Source organism: Pipistrellus hanaki (assembly GCF_964339955.1).
Source record: "Pipistrellus hanaki genome assembly, chromosome: 7".
In the NCBI taxonomy this organism is placed as follows: domain Eukaryota; kingdom Metazoa; phylum Chordata; class Mammalia; order Chiroptera; family Vespertilionidae; genus Pipistrellus; species Pipistrellus hanaki.
The window spans coordinates 34,470,735-34,490,079 of record NC_140509.1 but is presented as its reverse complement, the minus strand read 5'-3'; the positions used below and the strand labels follow the sequence as shown (position 1 = coordinate 34,490,079).

At 40.9% G+C, this 19,345-nt stretch overlaps 1 protein-coding gene across 1 annotated transcript in view; it reads right to left on the bottom strand.

Annotated features, from left to right (window-relative positions):
• The window catches only part of MEI4 (meiotic double-stranded break formation protein 4), a gene marked incomplete at both ends in the record, with an annotated part of 146,344 nt that extends 130,727 nt beyond the window's left edge, over positions 1 to 15,617 (bottom strand). Inside the window, one exon of the mRNA XM_084891318.1 lies at positions 15,536 to 15,617. Coding sequence (XP_084747444.1) covers positions 15,536 to 15,617 — 82 coding nt within the window. The remainder of the gene's footprint in view (positions 1 to 15,535) is intronic.
• Between the last annotated feature and the right edge of the window lie 3,728 nt (positions 15,618 to 19,345).

Genomic DNA, 19,345 nt, shown 5'->3' with positions numbered 1-19,345 from the left:
AACTCTAAATAAGTAGGTATATTCCCACCTGAATCGGGTAGCAGAGGGACTAAAGCCCAGATTTTCAAATGGCAGGCCTGCAGGCCGAACCTTTTGTTCTGCCCTTTGTCAGCTAAATAACTTTTCACTTTATGCAAAAACTGAAAAACATATAGTTAACCCTTGAACAACGTAAGGTTCAGGGTGTGCAGACGTCCCACACAGTAAAAAAAAAATCAGTGTATAATTATGTGTTTAGTAGAAACATTCTCATAAAATTGGTTTAAAGACAAAGTGAATCATGGTTGGAAAGTATGTATAGTGCCTGCTGAATCCACTCAAGAACTGTTGGTTATTTTTATCACTGCTAGTACTAGTACTACTATTACAGCTATGCTATTACATTACAATTTATTTGAAGGGAAGCAATGAGTCTTGGAATCACATAATTTCTAATTTTGTGCTTTCCTACCCAATTTTATTAGTTTAACCATTACATCGATCAATGTCTTCCTTGACACCCAATTAGTAAGCTTGAATCCAAATGCAGTTCTGGTATAACCAGAAAAACAATTAGTTATTCTGTGACCAAATGTTCACTTTTCTAGACAAGGGTAATTGTTTACTTAAAAACTTCCATCATAATTGCTGTTATTAAAGTTTACACTGACCTGGTATCAGCAATGTCCCTGGTGAAATTTTGTTTAATTCCAACATATTTTATAAAATCATAAACTCACTTTCATACATCTACTACAAACAGTTTATTCTAAAACATATTATCCCCCCTTTCCCAAAACACTATTCTCCCATGTCAAGTATATTTGCAAGATTTTGGCATTTAGCAATGACATATTTATAACATTCTATTGAAAGCTCCTTCGTGATTAAATACACTTTAAAGCAAATGAAAAATAAGTTTAAATAAGCAGCTGTGGGATCTTTCAGGCACTCTGATCAAACACGATCCTGCAGATTTAAATTTAGAACAGTTTGACACAGCACTAGCTGCTGACAACACTATTTGATCTGAGTAGATGTGCAAACATTCAACAACAAAAAAGCATGCGTCAATAATTCATAGGTCTAGAGGCACCTCTCTTGGGTAAGGAAAGTATATCCTTTAATTTTTCCCCTATATCCCAAAACACATTTTGCTCTGCACAAAGTCTTTCCTCTTCAGCCTGCCAGGAGACAGAGCACCTGTTACAATCAGATGTTCTGCTGACTTCAGCTGTTTTAGTCCATTAAGACGGGGCAGCCAGCTAGCTCAATGTGCAAGTCATGAAACCACAAAAGACAGCAGTTGGTGCAGACATTTGGCACTCTCTGAACCCCCAGTAATCTTAAACCCTCAATCCCCTTCGAGTAGATGAAGTTGTTCCTAACCTGACCCTGCGAATTCTATCTAGGCAGGTAACATGTTTCTTAGGCTCTGTTCATGCTGGGAGGCAAGCTGAGATCCCAGCACCCTTTTGGCCCAACTTAACCTTCTACATGTGTGGCCTAAACACACTGGCATTTCTGCCTCTATTGCCTTGTTAAATCCCCTTCATACACTAACTCCAAAAAACCATATTAACACAGAAATAGCCAACTAGCGGGGGCTGCGATCACTCTGAGACAAAAGTCTTTTAGTGACACACTGCCAAATCAGAAATCTAGATGATGAATAGTTACAATGAACACATAAACAGGAAGTTCAATTATTTGTTGTTACTTTAAAATAAAGCAATACTCACCAAATTGTGATCTTAAGTCATTAGAAATTAAAGCCAGTGATGAACTATATATTTTTTCCATTTTCCGTAATATTTTTTAACTTGAGAATTCTAATATTTCATTATAGGAATCCTACTCAGATAACTATTCTGCCAGAAAACAACCCTGCAGCACAAGAAAATTAACCGACCAATTAATTTATGAATCTGAAACATAAAAAGGAACAATTCATAAATTTCCCAGCTGTACCTTTCTTCTGTTCAAAAAACTGGGAAGCATCTCACTGTACTTTTTTTTTTTAATATATTTTATTGATTTTGTACAGAGAGGAAGGGATAGAGTTAGAAACATCGACGGGAGAGAGTCATCGATCAGCTGCCTCTTGCACACCCCCTGGTACATGCCCTTGACCGAAATCGAACCCGGGACCCTTCAGTCCCCAAGCCGATGCTCTAGCCATTGAGCCAAACCGGTTTCAGCTCACTGTACTTTTTGATAATAGACCACATCTAAAACATAAACATGATGATAATTCATTCACTTACCCAAAAACTATTTTTTTTTTTGGTCACCAGCTATGTCCAGAATATAGCAGTAATAGAAATAGATGAATTGTTGAGCTCACATTATCTAGTTGGGGGAGTTGAAAAATAAATAAAATATTTGTATACAAATCGTGATGAACAGCTGAGAAAATGAATGCAGGTAAGATGGAGAGAGAAGAGACTGGGTGTAATTTTAAATACAGTCGTCAAGAAGGGCCTCAATGAGCAGATAACTTTTGAGCAAAGATGCAGAAAGGTGAGGGAGCACATTCGGCTGATGAGGAAGAGTGGAAAGTGAAGGCCAAGGAGAGGGAAGCTGACAACAGGTCTGAGGCAGGAGGTGTGGTCTAAAGAGCACTTTCCCCAGCACCATCTTATTTGACCTCCATTAAGACAGAGCAGCTGTATATTAGGGTAATTATTATATAAATTAATAAAGATGTACATTAGGGTAGTTATTATGCCCATGTTATAGACGAGGGTCTGAGGTTCAGCTATGTTTCCGCTTGCCCAAAGCAACACAGCAAGCAGTAGTGCTCACAACCTTATTCTCAGTCTTACAGCTCGGCCTAGTTTTTTTCCACTGCACCTACTGCCACGCTGCTGTGCCCAATTCTGTGTCCTACAACTTGTCAGGGATAATGGATTAAACCAGACTGTCCTGAAGGGTGATTGTAACAGTGATGGGTCTGGAGAATTCATGTGGAACTGCTGAAGAAAGAGAAGACCTGGAGAAGAGCCACATTTGAAAGGCTGCCAGACAGAAGAGGGAGAGAGGTGTTCAATATTTCTCTAGAAGGCAGAATGAACCAATACATGGAAATTACAGAGACACACTTCCAACGCAGAGGTGAATAAGATATCCAGTGATAGCAGCTGTCCAACAAGGAAATGTGATGTCATGTCAAGTTATGAAACTCCAATTACTAGAGTTACTCAAGCAGAGCCTGAATGGCCATCAGTCTGAGATGAAGACAGATTTCAGCACTTCACTGCAGTGAAGGCTACACAGACTGACCGATATCTTTTCGAAGGCTGAGTCTGTGATTATACAAGCACCCAGCAGTGTAGTGTGACAGTTAAATGCTGCAGCTGTGAATGCAAACAGCTTAGTTAAAATGCAGTCTCTACCACTCATAAGATTTGTACACTTGACCTTTATAAACCTTAGTTTGCTTATATAAAAAGTAATAAAAATAATAGAACCTACCTCATAGGGGCTATAGTGAGGATTAAATTTTAAAAAATCAACGTAAAGGACTTAAAATGGTGCCAAGCACATAGTAAAAGCACAGTAAAGTTTAGCTTCTACAGATAGATATGTGTATTTGGGAGCATGTGTATATATTTGTTTCTCTTTCTCTGTTTTTACTTTTACTCAGTAATTCAATATCCTCAAAACAGAATTCTTACAGCATAGTAAATTATAATATGATGACACTAACCATAATAATAATAATAAACACTTAAACAGTCAGCCTAATTATTTCATATTATGTCTCTCTTTATTATCAGGAAATATGCAGAAAAGTTCATCTTTTAAACATTTGAAGCACAATTTAAAAATCATGAAATAAAATTCAACATTTTCTTAATTGAAACAACTATTAAAAATTTAGTTGTGCTTTCTCAGCATAAGAAAAAATACCTAACAATCTGCACCTGTATTTAATGTGTTTGTATACCCTAGTATTCAGGCATACATGAGTATGTATATATACATACACATACACACATACATTTTCTATTTTGAAATAGGGAGCTAAGCTGGAAACCCACAGTTACTTTAAAATTATTTCTCAATAATCAAAATGATTCCAGATATTTCTAATCACGGTCAAGTATTTTATGTATTTTATGTATGTATAATATTTCTATATTAATAGAAAATGAAAGAGAAATAACCATAGAAAGGTGCATCTGCATGCTGGAATCTGGAGATGCTTTTAGATGGTGGGGAATGAGCTACAATTTTAAGTAGATTTGTCATCACTCTTTTGTTATTCTGGATAAACTGATACTTATTATTCATTGGGAGACATTCAAGAATGAACCTGAATGATAGAAGCCTTCACTTTAGAAAAAATGCAGGTGATGTCACTATATTTTATTTCTGCTGTAGGGTGCTCAATGCTTTCAGGAGGTCATAGCATGATACATTATAAAACAGGAAAAAATTACTTGCAATACCAGTATTTGTATGATACAATAACACATATATGGATTTATGTCCATCATCATATTTGATCCTCCAATAACCCTATGACATAACTGCTATTATGCACTCTTTATGAATGTGCAAATAGGGGTTGAGGGAATAACTTGCTCAAAATCACATAGTAAGAAATAAAGATCCAAATTTGATTCAAAATCCTTTTATCTTTCTGTATTGTCCATCATGTGGATACATTAAATTATTATATTTTGAAACAGATAATCTATTTTAATAGATTTCAAGTATAACAACATTTATTTAGCACCAAAACGAAGTTGAATATAGGTCATGGATGCTTAAGAGCTTGGTGTTAGAAGAGATAATCTAGTCTGTCACTGAATGACAGAATCAGAAGTCCAAAGTCTCCACAGACATAGTATTGAAAATTTGATTACCTAATGATTTGTTCTTAGAAACGCCTTCCAGACACTCTAATACTTCTGCTTATTAATCCCACGTCCACCCTTGAAAGCAAAAGAGCATAAGGTCCACTCTGTCAAATCACTCTGTAAGGATTGGAAGTGAGCCATCATGCCCTCCCTCCCCACTCCTCACCCCCACCCATAAAATCCCCCATGCCCATTTCCCCTAAAATTATAATAATTGAGCTTTTCAGTATGGCAGACACCTCTGATTATTCTCTGATCCCTCTTCAGAGTGACACCCGGCACTAAACCTCCAATTCAGCAATGAACCTAGTTATAGCCCTCAAACCTTTCTCTTAATGTCACCTGAGACAGTGTTGTTATTAACAGTCAAGTCTCAGTGTTGGCTCAGATGGACATAAAACAATTAAATCTCTTTTTAAAGTCAGATCTGTAAACACGAAATTGATTCTATTGAGAAACAAAAACACTGACACCACTCTGGCTTCAATTCTCTCCACTGCCCATGGATAATCTAGCCACGGAGTACACTATCATAATTGTGAGCCTTTGCCCAGGTTGTTTACTCTCTGACAGACATTCTTCTCCCAGTCCCTGCCTGCAGACTCTCCAATCACCCCACAGGCCAGTTTAATTGCCCATCTGAAGTCCTCTAGATTCACCCCTCCTTAATTCCTCACCCTGGCTGGATGAACCGCATTTCCACAGCAATCTGGAACCACTCTTCCCTCAAGGTAGTACCAATGGCCATGTGGGGCTCTCCTCCCCTATTAGACAGCAAGTGAGCTCTGCAAAGGCATGGACTCTGCTTTCATCTTTCATCATTTCTAGCACTGGGCTCAGTGGGAAAGATTAAAAGGCTAATATGCTATGTGTCCTTCCCACTGTCCGGCCAGTCGCTAAGACACGAACTGACCACCAGGGGGCAGACACTCAAAGAAGAAGCTGTTGTGATGCACACTTGCCATTTACACAGAGATGGCAGAGTTGACCTGGCCAACAAAGCAACACTCGGCTTCCCTCACGTGGGACATAGGCCCCACCACCACCTTGAAGCGATACCCCCCCAAATCGCAGCCAACACTGCCAAGACCCCATGACCAGCCAGGAAACAGTCACTGTGGGCACCATGTAATGACCTCATGTAGAAACCCCTGGCTTCTTCTCCCTAGCAACGACTAGCCTCCTTGCAGTTTCTTTAGCCCAGGAATACGATTTGCTTTATAGCCAGGTGCAAACATTTCACACTTTAACCAAATGTCTATGAAACCTTGTGCCTCAATCATTTGATCCTCACGGAAGTACTAGAGTAGGTAGATGGAAGACTCAGTGAAATCCTATTTTCTTTTCATTAGCTGGAAAATGGATATTTAGAAAGTTTAGAAATTTGACCTGACTGAAAAGAAGAAATGGTGGACCTTGAAAATTACTTCAGGTTTTCTCACTGCACTGAATATAGTAAAACACTGCTACAGTTAAATATTTGTTGCTCACAATTACCTGAAAGAGAAGTTGGGGTGCTACACTGAGCTGAAAAAAGTTTAGATACATCAGAAAGCAGGTCTAATTAAGCAAGTTTATCCTATATATATAAAAGGCTAAATTGACACACATGCATGAGACTTATAAAGCTCTCACTGGTGCCAATTGCATGTATGTGTTTCAATTTGTCATTGTCAATCATGAGTTTATTTGACACTTCTATTATAGAGAAAGGGCAAATAGCAATATTAAAATATTTTTTCTAATTAATTTCCTTTCAATGTGCATGAATTTGTGCACTGGACCACTAGTGTTATACATGAATGAGTATGCTAAAGTGTTGGAAGTGAAATTATTCACAGACTGTAAAGATTAATTCCAGCTAAGGAATCAAGGGAAGCTTCATGAAAAAGATAGTACATAAGGAAAGATAGGCAAAGTGAAGGAAATGATGGCTGCTTGGTTACATGGACAAAGAGAAAGGCATCAGCAGGGATGACAAAAGCCATAGAGCCTCAAAGGAAAACATTAACATTTCTTCAACACCATTCACTTTACATTTAGCACTTCATTGAATTATCTCACTTAATAATTCTGTGAGTTAAAATTTAGTATCTTTAGATCTAAAGAAATTAAAGTTCAGAGATGATAGCCTTCTCAAGGATACCTAGTTAACAAGTGGTAGAACTGTGTTTTGTTTTTAATATTCACCTTTCTGCCTGTGTTCTTTCTACAATACAGATCTTGGGCTTAGGGGTAGGGTAAGGTGTAACCTTTATAGACTGGGCCTCCATGAACTGCCCTTTGGTTGTTTTGTGCCAACCTTGATATCCATCTTAGCTTATCACCACAGAAGTTCAGGTACACACATGTACACATACACACACATTCAGGCCCACTGACATCAAAAGCTCTATTAAATGAGTGATGTTTCTTCCTAAAGACTCCCAGTCAGACAGGAAAGAAAAATACTGCATTTCAATTAATCCTAAAAGTCCCCATCACAAATCATTTCAAATGTGCCTTCGAGAGGCAAAAATAGCATAAGGACTAAGAAAGCAGGTCCAGCAGCCAAGCATGTCTGCCTGCTCTCCATCTAGGAGTCTGTCTCTATTTTGCTTGGTAGTTCAGTTTGTTCATTAAATTCCACATATGAGTGAAATCATGTGGTACTTGTGTTTCTCTGACTAGTTTATTTCAGTAATTTTTAACCCATTGTCCGCCATAAGCATATGTAGACACAAATGGTGGACTTTCCCCACATGCCATACGCATCTATAATAGCTCCTTACTAGCTGTGTGACCTAGACAGGTTACTCAACCTCTCTGTGTCTAAGTCTGTTCGTCTAAAATGGGAATCAAAATAGTACTTAACTTATAAAGTTACTGAGGAGATAAAATTAGTTAAAGCATGTGACCTCTATGAACAATATCAGACACATAGTAAATAATGCGATGCTTGGTCCACTTGAGACTAGTATGTGGCTATAATTCAATCCCAGGTCAGCTGTCTCCAAAGCATGTGCGTCCACATAGGTCTTACTATAAATCTATGAAGAGCTCAGGGAAAGAGACTCGTGTGGGCTGACGTGAAAGGAGAAAGGACCTCTGGAAGATCTGAAAAATGAGTAGAAATCAGAGGCAAGGAGGGGGCAAAAGATCACTTCCGATGGGATGGACGGCACAAGCAGATAACAGATAAATGGCATGAGTATTTGTGGGAGAGCGCATGGATCTCCTTAACTAAAGAATAAGGTATTTCAGGGAATAAAGGAAAATAATATAGTAGAGAGAAGTTGAAATCTTGAAAGCCTATCAGAGGACTTTACTGCATTGGTAGGCTGGAAACAGGTGTTGTCTTCTGAGTGGATGAGTGAAATGATCCAGTGGTGTTTTAGGAAGAGTTTTCATCTGGGTAGGATGGAGCTAAGAGACTACTGACACCACACAGTAAAGAAGGGCTGGAAAAGGGAGGAGGCCAGGGTGCTGAAAGTGTGCACACAAAACAGGGAAGCTCTGAGAGATGTCTGAATGTCAGGGCTTGCTGCCAGATTGGAAAGAAGGAGAGAAGCTGAGGAAAGACTTGGATATGGTTCCACTATTAGGTTGGTGAAGTGATGGACCCCAGTCAGAAACAGGTATTAAAAGTACTGTAAAGTACAAAATATCCAAAATAATGCTGATAAAATATTTACTCAGACCATTAGAACTATTCTCTGAAGTCATTGCCTTAATTCTCTGCTGAACCCGGCTTTTTATCAATGAGAGATGAAAATGAGGTAAGCACATTCATAATTCAAGAAGCTGGGTTCCTGCCATGTAGTTTGAATCAGTATCTTTTTCACTGATCTTAATAGTACTCATATTTTTAAAAATACACTGAGAAACTTGAGTTTATCTACTATTTACTACAACAGAATTATATGAGCAATCGAATATGAAATGTACTGGGGTCTTTGGGCTGTAATGGGTGCTTCATTGCTATCCACCATTATGCTACAGTTACTTGCATGCATACTACATTTAAAGTATTACAATTTAGGTTTTGGGAAACTGATTCTGATTCGAATTAATTGGAAATGTATGTAATAGGAAAAACCTATTCTTTAAATAGATTAAAAAAAAGGGGGGGGGAGCTTATAATTATCAAATATATGATAGCTGATGGATAGTGGCTAATTTTTTTAAATTAAAAAACACAACAACCTTTACAAGAGTTAGTTATTTAAAACACTTATTTATAATATAAATATATTTTTTAGGAAGCAGCAACTTCTTGAGAGCTATATAAGTGTTTTATACTCTATTATAAAAAGGCAGAGTGTCATGATAAAGTTATATTCTACCAACAAACACTCAGCATCATTGTGCCAGGCAGTGGATACAAGGATAACCCTTCCCTCAAGAGCTTTGCATCCAGGGGAAGGCAGACAAATAAGAAAATAAATAAAATACGAACTAATGCATGAATAATAGAGCATTAGAGCAGTAATAGAGGTAAGGTACACAAACAATTCAGAAGAGAAAGAGCCTACCACTCTTCCAAGAAATAACAAGAAAGAGATTGCATACAATCAGCTATTGTAAAACCCATTTTGTAGAATTTGAAAAGGATCACAAGTATGTTTTGTCTTGTTATGTAATCATGCACTAGAAGGAAGGCATAGAAAACGCACAGCCTCTGAAATATATTTCTGAACAATTACATTAAAGATTAAGAAAGTCACATCTCTCTCTCCAACAGTGAAAACCACTTTCTAATGGGTTGTTTTCATTCTTTTATTCATCCAGATTAAACCAAAGCACACACTAAATACAAGAGGATTTATTTTCTGGAGTTCTGCCATGGCAAAAGCCATCTAATAAAAAATGAAATGGGGAATGAGCTCACTGAATAAATCAGAAGGAAGAATTAAAGAGCCTGACGGATATTTCGGAGGCCTGTTAAAAAATAAATTGAAGTTTCATTATAAAAATTGACTTAAATGAATGGTATACTTAAGAACCTACTTCAGAACATTTCCTTAAAGTCAATTTGACTATCAACCATAAAATACTGCATTTCAATATACTATTTTATTAAATTTAAAAATGCAAGAAGTACAGTAATGGGCATAAGCACAGAGTAAATGTCCAGAAAGAAAAGGAATAAAATACTAAAAATCTGTAAGTATGCTGATATCTGCTATTCAGATTTTAAACCTAAATAAATAGTTGAATCGCTTCTCGGCCTTTTGGTTATGATCAAGTGTAGTATCTGTTCTTATTGGTTTAATAAATAGTTGAGAAAAATATTTTAAATACTGCCTCCTGAAGTAATAAAAGGATGGTTAGTGTACTTTTGATAGTTGAGGAAAAGTCAAACAAAACCGGGTAGTAGCCAGCCTTCTAAAGATCTGAAATTTCTAAACTATTATACTTTACTCTCCTGATAGATGACCTTTATATATAGATAAATCCCATAGTAGGGAAAAAATTAAACCATCATTAAAGACAACTGTTCATTTGATGTGATACTTAAACGAGCAGAGGTGTTGGAGTACAGATTGTGGGTGGATAATCCGCCCCCCCGCCCCCCCCCAACATTTGCAAGGCAAGGAAAGAGGAGATGTTGATCCTTCTCATATTCATTCACTGCAGGCAGTCAGGCTTCTAGGTAAAGTTATCATGCTTATGCCCAACTCAGCATGATCAGAAATACACCTAGAAAAAGAGGTTCTATTCTCAGAAACCCACTTATAAACAGATAGAGATGGTAAACGAGGAATGAAATATAAATTGGATTTGTTCCATGAAACCCCAAGAGACAAGACAAGGACAGTAGTTGCAAGTTGTATATACATATACTGTTAGTCAGATGTGCCTAAAGAGGAGATTTTTAGTAGTGAGTTCCCTGTTGTACAAGGTGTTCAAGTACAGAGAGAGATGATAGGGATGGAGCAGAATGTACCCAAACTCTAAACAGAAAAAATTAAATGGATCACCTTCCAGGTGATCTTTCAGCTGATATCCTGTGATTATCAGAAATAGAAACCACCATCACTGACTTTGTAGGAGTTAAAAGTAACAAACAGGTGTCTTTGAAACAAGTGGTAAGGATACTGGATGGTCAGGGTCCAGGCAGAAAGTTAATTGTACCTCAATGCGATAATGTGAGGAGTCTGATAAAGAGACTATTTCTAAGTGTGGGCAATCCAAAGGGGTGGCACAGTGTCCCAGGCCCAGTAATAACAGCACTGGGCAGGGGCATCCTTCACCTGGGGGAGCCCTCGGTCTACTGGGATGAGAGCAGGGCACCTTACCAGCACTGGGAAGAGAGCATGGTGAGGAGGGGACCCCCTGACTGCAGCTGGATTTCTCATTCTACCAGGTTCGTGGTGGACAAACCGCAGTTCGTGAGCCACGTGTGGCTCTTTGGCCCCTTGAGTGTGGCTCTTAAACAAAATACCACAACCTGGGCAAGTCTATATTGAAGATGTGGCGTTAGAAGTAGTTTAAGTTTTAAAAAATTGGCTCTCAAAAAAGAAATTTCAATCGTTGTACTGTTGATATTTGGCTCTGCTGACTAATGAGTTTGCCGGCCACTATACCAGATCGTCGTTATGACTGTGGAGAGAGCAGGACTGGCGTGACCCCCTGCAGGATGAAGGGGTATGGAGAAGATCTGGAGGGCCAAAAGGAAGATATTTGGTGTAAATGTTAGCAAAGCCACACAGAACAGGGCACACAATGAAAGCCCCAGACTGGGTAAGAAATTGGAATAGATTCTCTCTCAGGCCCCTTCCGAAGGACATAATACTGTATGCGCTTTTACTGATGGAGAGTCACAGACCTATGTTCTTTACTATCACTGCACAGCTCCAGCTCCTTTTTCATTCCTCGGGCATCCCTCTGGATTTGCTCTCTGGACTAAGCACTCAAGTCCAATACAGAAGTATCCCAGAATACACATTACAGGACCAGGAAATCTGAAAATAGAACCATCTTACCTGCCTTGTCAAAAATTGTTCATCAGATACCCTTTATTTTAAAAACGTTTAGTTGTCTCCTACTTGTCAGGCTCACACAGGGATACAATCATCAACAAGACAAGCCTCCGCCTTCTCAGAGCTTTCAGCTGACTATTAATCAATACAATATGAAACACCCTCTGTGCGGTAAAGGAATCTCAGAAGTGCTATAGATCAGACGTCGGCAAACTATGGCCCACAGGCCAAACCTCAGTGCCCTTGCTTCTGTAAACCATGTTTTATTGAAACAGCCAGTCCACTCATTTATGTATCGTCTGTCATTGCCTCAGTGCTACAACCTCATAGCTGAATAGTTGCTACAGAAGGAGCATGGCCCACAAAGCCTGAAATACATTCTATCTGGCCCTGTACCGAAAGCCTGCCAACATCTGGCTCTAAAACCTAATGCTTTAAGGATATACAGTATAGAACACATACTGTCACTCGTAAACCATCCCTCCCTCGGTGCCCTAGATACAAACCAAGTCCTAAAGGGGGTTGTCTTCCTGCATGGTGGCATTTCTACTGTCATACTTTTTTTCTTTTCCTTCTTTCACTGTAAAGGCAGATAACAAAAAGGACCAGGTGGATAATGACTTCTATCAATAGCTAATTCTCTTCAGATGATGTTCACATTGTCTTATATATCTAGTCTTCAAAAGATCCTCTTCTCAGAATCTCACCAAACAAGTTTTGACAGGGGTGACTTTAGGTTATCTTTTACACTGACAATAACATTGATTGTAAAAGCACTTAGCCAACACTCAAGTGCTATGTAAATGCAAAATCCTAGCAGCAATAGTATGTTTTTTTCCCTGCAGATAGAAAGAAGAGTGGATGCTCATTCCCCAAACACTCCATCCAGAGAGCATTAAAATTTAAAATAAAAGGAAAAAAAAAAACACTAGCTTTCATTGACTAAAATTACTAATAAGAACTGACAGGATCCTTGCTGGTTCTGGTTCCTTCAAAGGAGGCTAAGAGGCTAAGTCAGTGGCGGCTGCGGCTGACTATTGATTTGCCATTCCCCAAACCCTTTCCTTTCCCTAATGGGAGTCAATGTAGCATGAATAAAATGGGACGGCCACTTAGTTCATACTTAGGCACTAAATACTGCAATAACTGGCTTTAAAAGATCCTTGCAACGCCTTGGTTCCTAAACATTTTCCCACCCCACCAACCCACTGATAAAATAAATTTCAAGTGCTCAAAAGAGGGGAGGCTGAGCCCAACAGTGAACAGAAAACCAGGGATTAAATGATAATAGTGACACAGCAACGCCGAGACCGGTTTGGCTCAGTGGATAGTGTCGGCCTGCGGACTCAAGGGTCCCGGGTTCGATTCCGGTCAAGTGCATGTACCTTGGTTGCGGGCACATCCCCAGTAGGGGGTGTGCAGGAGGCAGCTGATTGATGTATCTCTCTCATCGATGTTTCTAACTCTCTATCCCTCTCTCCATAAAAAATCAATAAAATATATATATTTTTTTAAATTAGTGAGACAGCAAGGAGAAGAGATGGCTGAGTTGGTGAAAATTTTTCTTAACACTCTTACATCGTGTCAGCTCCCACTAATGAGCAGTGGTTGTCAACCTTCCTAATGCCGTGACCCTTTAATACAGTTCCTCGTGTTGTGGTGACCCCCAACCATAAAATAATTTTCATTGCTACTTCATAACTGTAAGTTTGCTACTGCTAATGAATCGTAATGTAAATATCTGTGTTTTCCGATGGTCTTAGGCTCTACAGCAGCGGTTCTCAGCCTGTGGATCGCCTAAGACCGTACTTCTGACTTCTGTCTCTCAAGATATAATCATGCTCAGGTTGCTACCAGCTGTAAAACAGCAATCAAACAAACAACAAAAAATACCTCTAATCACCTCCACCACCAAAGCTTACTGTTCCTTCCAAAGTTGAAAATGATAGAATTGCCAAACCTTACAGCTGCTTGCAAATTCTCCTTCACTCCTCCAGTCTTAAGACACTCTGCTCTCTGACTTTAATGACACTACTCCAGTGATTATCCTCGAGTCTAGACCTGTGGTCGGCAAACTGCGGCTCATGAACCACATGTGGCTCTAAAAGTCATCCAGATTATACAAGTTCCAAACTACTGCACTTGATCTAAAATCCTACTAAGGTAAGTCTCCCCAAATAAAAACAATTAGAATAGTGGGTAGCAACACACAAACCTCTGCCAAGTGTCTGGGTCTCACTGAAGCCACACAATACAGTGGTAATCTCTCGATTTAATTAGAAAAAAGCCAATACAAACAAACATATAAAAAACGTGTGTAATTAATTTGACACAAATATTGCTAAGGACAAATATATCCTACTCATGAACAGAGTCCACATTATTGTGTTTTTTTCCCCCCTCTGTTATGAGCATTGTATGCATATTAAAAAGAGTGCCTTTGCCTTAGCCGGTTTGGCTCAGTGGATGGAGCGTTGGCCTACGGACTGGGGAGGTCCCAGGTTGGATTCCAGTCAGGGGCATGTGCCTTGGTTGTGGGCATATCCCCAGTGGGGGGTGTGCAGGAGGCAGCTGATTGATGTTTCTGGCTCTCTATCCCTCTTCCTTCCTCTCTGTGAAAAAAACAATAAAATATATTTAAAAAATAATAAAAAATAAAAATAAAAACAGGGCACTTTTTTATAATCTTTGGATCCTAATGAAATTCATACCAAGCTGTGTGTGTACTTCCGGACAATAAAGCTGTTCAAAGCCTTTCCTCATTCAATCCGAGCTACTCCTGCGTTCCTTCCTGGCTTTTCACCCTGGACACACTAAAGCAGCGTTTTTCAACCGCTGTTCCGCGGCACACTAGTGTGCCGCGAGATGTTGCCTGGTGTGCCGTAGGTGCAGACAAGACAAGAATTTTATAATTTTTCACTATTTTGTTTACTTAATATTTCATAATAAAGTAATTATAAAATACTTTCTTTGTGTTTATTTGATTCCTATTCAAGAGAATTACTTTATATATAGTCAATATAGGCTCAGAGTTAAATTTTTTAACATTTTCTAATGGTGGTGTGCCTCGTGATTTTTTTCATGAAACAAGTGTGCCTTTGCCCAAAAAAGGTTGAAAAACACTGCACTAAAGCATCGTCTGTTCCGTGCACGCCGGCTTCCTGCTTTTCCTCTTGCCGATGCCTTCCTCTGTGCAGTGTTCCCCTCCTCTGCCTCAGAGATGGGGTCCTCACCCTCCGGAGGGTGCGAGCTTCTCTGGGAAGCTTCGCTGTCCACAGCATGTAATCCAGTCCTTCTCAGGCACTGACATCCCGATTGCTCCTAAGGCATCCACACATCCATCTCTAACATGAGCCTTTGATTGAAGGAGGAGACCACGTGGGTCCCCTCTTGGGCACCCACATCCCCCCCCCCCCCCCCCCCCCCCCCCACACACACACACACACACACGGCCTCTGCTCCCCCGGAGCCTCGGGAACCACAGTGGCGGCCAGGCCAGGCGTGGACCTGCTCGGGGCGCAGTGACAGGGGAGAAACCCACCCCTCGGGGCCCGTGTTCCGTGGCTGCGGTATCCCGGGCGTGGGATCCGCACAATGAAGTGAGATGGCCACACAGCTGCCAGGGCTTGAGGCACGTGGGCCCGCCCGAGGGAGCACGAGGCCAGCGGAACGGGAGGAGGAAGGAGGGAGGAAGGGAAGGGGCTCGGGGTCCCCACCTACCTTCAGGGCTGCGGCAGCGGGGGGTGGGTGCCCTCGGTGGGGAGCCGATGTGGGCAGCGCTGGGCCCCGGGCTCCGCGCCATCCCGGGGCAGGAGGCCCAGGGCCGCCCCGGCGGGCGGCACTGACAGGCAGCGGCCGGCCCCTGCCCTCAGGGAACGGCGGTGAGAGGCCCGGGACCCCAAGGCTCCCCCGCTGGGCCTCCCGGGCCCCAGAGCCCCTGTGGCCGCTGGGTGGGAAAAGCGGTCCTGCTCCTGGCAGGTGGCGGGAAAGGGCGGCCAGCTTCCTGTGGAGCCCGGGCGGCTGGAGCGCTCCGGCTCCGGAAAGGAGAGGAAAGCCTTTCCCCCGGAGTGGAGCGCGCCCCCTCGTGCTCGCCGGAAGTGGCTCCCAGACCTGGAGCCTTAGAGGCGTTTCTCTTAGAAAGAGATGCCTGGAGCCCAGGGGCTTGGCTCAGCAGTTGAGCAAAGACCTAGGAGCCAGGAGGTCCCGGTTCGATTCCAATTTAGGGCACCTGTGGGGTTCCTGGGCTGGATCTTCAGGGAGGGCCATGCAGGAGGCAGCGGACCAGTGATTCCCCCTCAATGATGTTTCTCTCCCTTCCTCTCTGAAATCAATACAATATATATATATATATATTGTATTGATTTCAGAGAGGAAGGGAGAGAAACCACAGTGGCGGCCATTATATATAACTTTAATATATATATGTATATATATGTGTATATATACATATATATACATATATATATACACATATATATATACACATATATATACATATATATATTAAAGTTACATTGAATATATATATATTTTTTAAAGTTACGTTGATTATATATATATATATATATATATATATATATATATATATAAAATATAAATAAATGGCTAAACTATCAAAATATAGTGCAATCCCTGAAATTCTATTTGAAAACATTAGTCAGGTTTTTTTTGGGGGGGGGGGGGGAGTTGTTTGTTTGTTTGTTTTTAAATATATTTTATTGATTTTTTTACAGAGAGGAAGGGAGAGAGATAGAGAGCCAGAAACGTCGATGAGAGAGAAACATCGACCAGCCGCCTCCTGCAACACCCCCCACTGGGGATGTGCCTGCAAACAACGTACATGCCCTTGACCGGAATCGAACCCGGGACCTTTCAGTCCGCAGACCAACGCTCTATCCACTGAGCCAAACCGGTTTCGGCCATTAGCCAGTTTTAACAAAACTCTATCCTTTCTCATCAAGCCTTACATAGATATCTAAGTACTTGAGTACTATTTACTATTTACAATTTTCTTTGAGTTTCTGAAAAGGCAGTTGTTATGGATTTGATAAAAGTATATTCAGTTTTCCCCTCCCATCTGTGGTTTTGCTTTTCCCAACTTCAGTTACCTGAGGTCAACCACGGTCTAAGAATATTAAATGGAAAATTCCTGGAATAAACAATTCATAAGTTTTAAATTGTGCACCATTCCAAGAGACTTGGTGAAATCTTGTGTTGGCCTGCTCCATCACTATACAAGAGATGGAGTTTGCATCACTTAGCAGTCATTTTGGTTAGCAGGCCCATTGTCTGGAATCCTTGTGTGTTCAAATAACCCTTATTTTATGTAGCAATGGCCCCAAAATGAAAGGGTAGGGATTCTGGTAATTTGGTTATGCCTGAGAGAAACCTTCAAGTTCTTCCTCTAAGTGCAAAAGTAGAAGTTCTCCACTTACACCTTTTATCACCTCATGTCATCATGAGAAGAAGGGTGAGTACAATCACATAAGACATTTTGAGAAAGAGCCGAAACCGGTTTGGCTCAATGGATAGAGTGTCGGCTTAAGGACTGAAAGGTCCCGGGTTTGATTCTGGTCAAGGGCATGTACCTTGGTTGCGGGCATATCCCCAGTAGGGGGTGTGCAAGAGGCAGCTGATCGATGACTCTGTCTCATCGATGTTTCTAACTATCTATTTCTCTCCCTTCCTCTCTGTACAAAATCAATAAAATATATTTTTTTAAAAATATTTTTTGAGAAAGAGACCACATTTCACATAACTTTTATTATAGTATACTGTTATAATTGTTCTATTTTGTTATTAGTTACTAGAGGCCCGGTGCACAAAATTTGTGCACTGAGGTGGGGGGTCCCTCAGCCCAGCCTGCCACTTCTCTGTCTGGGAGCCTTTGGGTGATGTCCCACTGCTGACTTAGACCCGCTCCCTGTCAACTGCCACTGCATTTGTCAGCTGTGAGCCCAGCTTATGGCTGAGTGGCACTCCCCCTGTGGGAGCACACTGACCATCAGGGGGAAGCTCCTGTGTTGAGCATCTTCCCCCTGGTGGTCAGTGTGGATCATAGCAACCAGTCTTTCTGCCATTTGGTTGATTTGAATATTAGCCTTTTATTATATAGGATTATTTTTATCTCCTGCTGTGCCTTATTTATAAATTAAACTTTATCTTAGATATATGTGCATAGGAAAAAGCATAGTATATTCAGGGTTGGATGCCATCTGTGGTTTCACATGTTCACTGAAAATCTTGGAATGTATCCCCCAGGATAAGGCAGAGGGAACTTCTGTAATAGAAAAATAATCTCATGAAAATGATACAAATGTTCATAGTAGTTTTCATCATACTCATTTCTACTGGGACTATATAAATAATCAATACAAGTTTGTTGAATATACAGGGTAGAGAAAAGGAAGTTTATTGTTTGTATGGAAAATAATACAATAATCTATAGTAATAATAATAATAGAAGCATAATATGCTAATTAGACTGGACATCCTTCCAGATGACCTTCTGGAAGAAGCTGGCACTGCAAGGGAAGCCTGGGTCCCAGTGCCAGAGGGAAACTGGTACAGGCAGCCAGGGGAAGGAAGGCCTACTCTTATACAAATTTTGTGCATCAGGCCTCTAGTTAATCTACACTAATAAAAGGGTAATATGCTAATTAGATCAGAAGACCTTCTGGGAGACCTTCTGAATGTCCTTCCAGACAAAGCCATGGTGGCAGGGCCGAGGCAGGAGCAGTGAGAGGCAATCAGGCCAGGAGGGGAGGGCACTTGGGGGTGACTGGGGGTGGGGGCAGTTATGGGCAAGCAGACAGGCAGAGGAGGCTAGTTATGGGCGTGCAGACTGGCAGGGGGGGAGTTGGGGGCAGGTAGGCCAGCAGGAGGCGGGGGCAGAAATTGGGGGTGAGCAGGCCAGCAAGGGTAGGCAGTTGGAGATGATCAGGCTGGCAGGGGAGTGGTTAGAGGGTGAACAGGCTGGCAGGCAGAAACAGTTAGGGGCAATCAGGAAGGCAGGCAGGTGAGTGGTTGGGAGCCAGTAGTCCTGGATTGTGAGAGGGATGTCGGCTGCCAATTTAGGCCCAATCCCATGGGCCAGGCTGAGGGACACTGCCCTATCTCCCCCCATGCACCAGGCCACTAATAAAAAATAAGAATACTGTTTCTTGTACTTAAAACTGCCCTATCCTGTAGAAATGAATGGATCCTCCGTATTTTAAAACATTTAATTTGTTCCTTTTAGAAACTACTTTTTTTGAAAATGTTGTGATTTGGCGGTGTGTGCCATGGCACAAAACACTTTTCTAAAGGAGTTTATAAAGAACAGAGGAAGGTGAGAATGTGCAAAGATGCACCCAAGGTTTCCTAGCTCTTCCTGTGGCTCACTGAACTTGAATGCAGAGTATTTGAAGGGGCCTGAGTAGAGAGGTGGAACAGAACATTTTAGAAAGTCATGTTCCTCATGTAATTTTAAGAGAGCAAATTCATTAAATGCCAATCAATATTTGTCATAGGAAACTATTAATGGTCTCT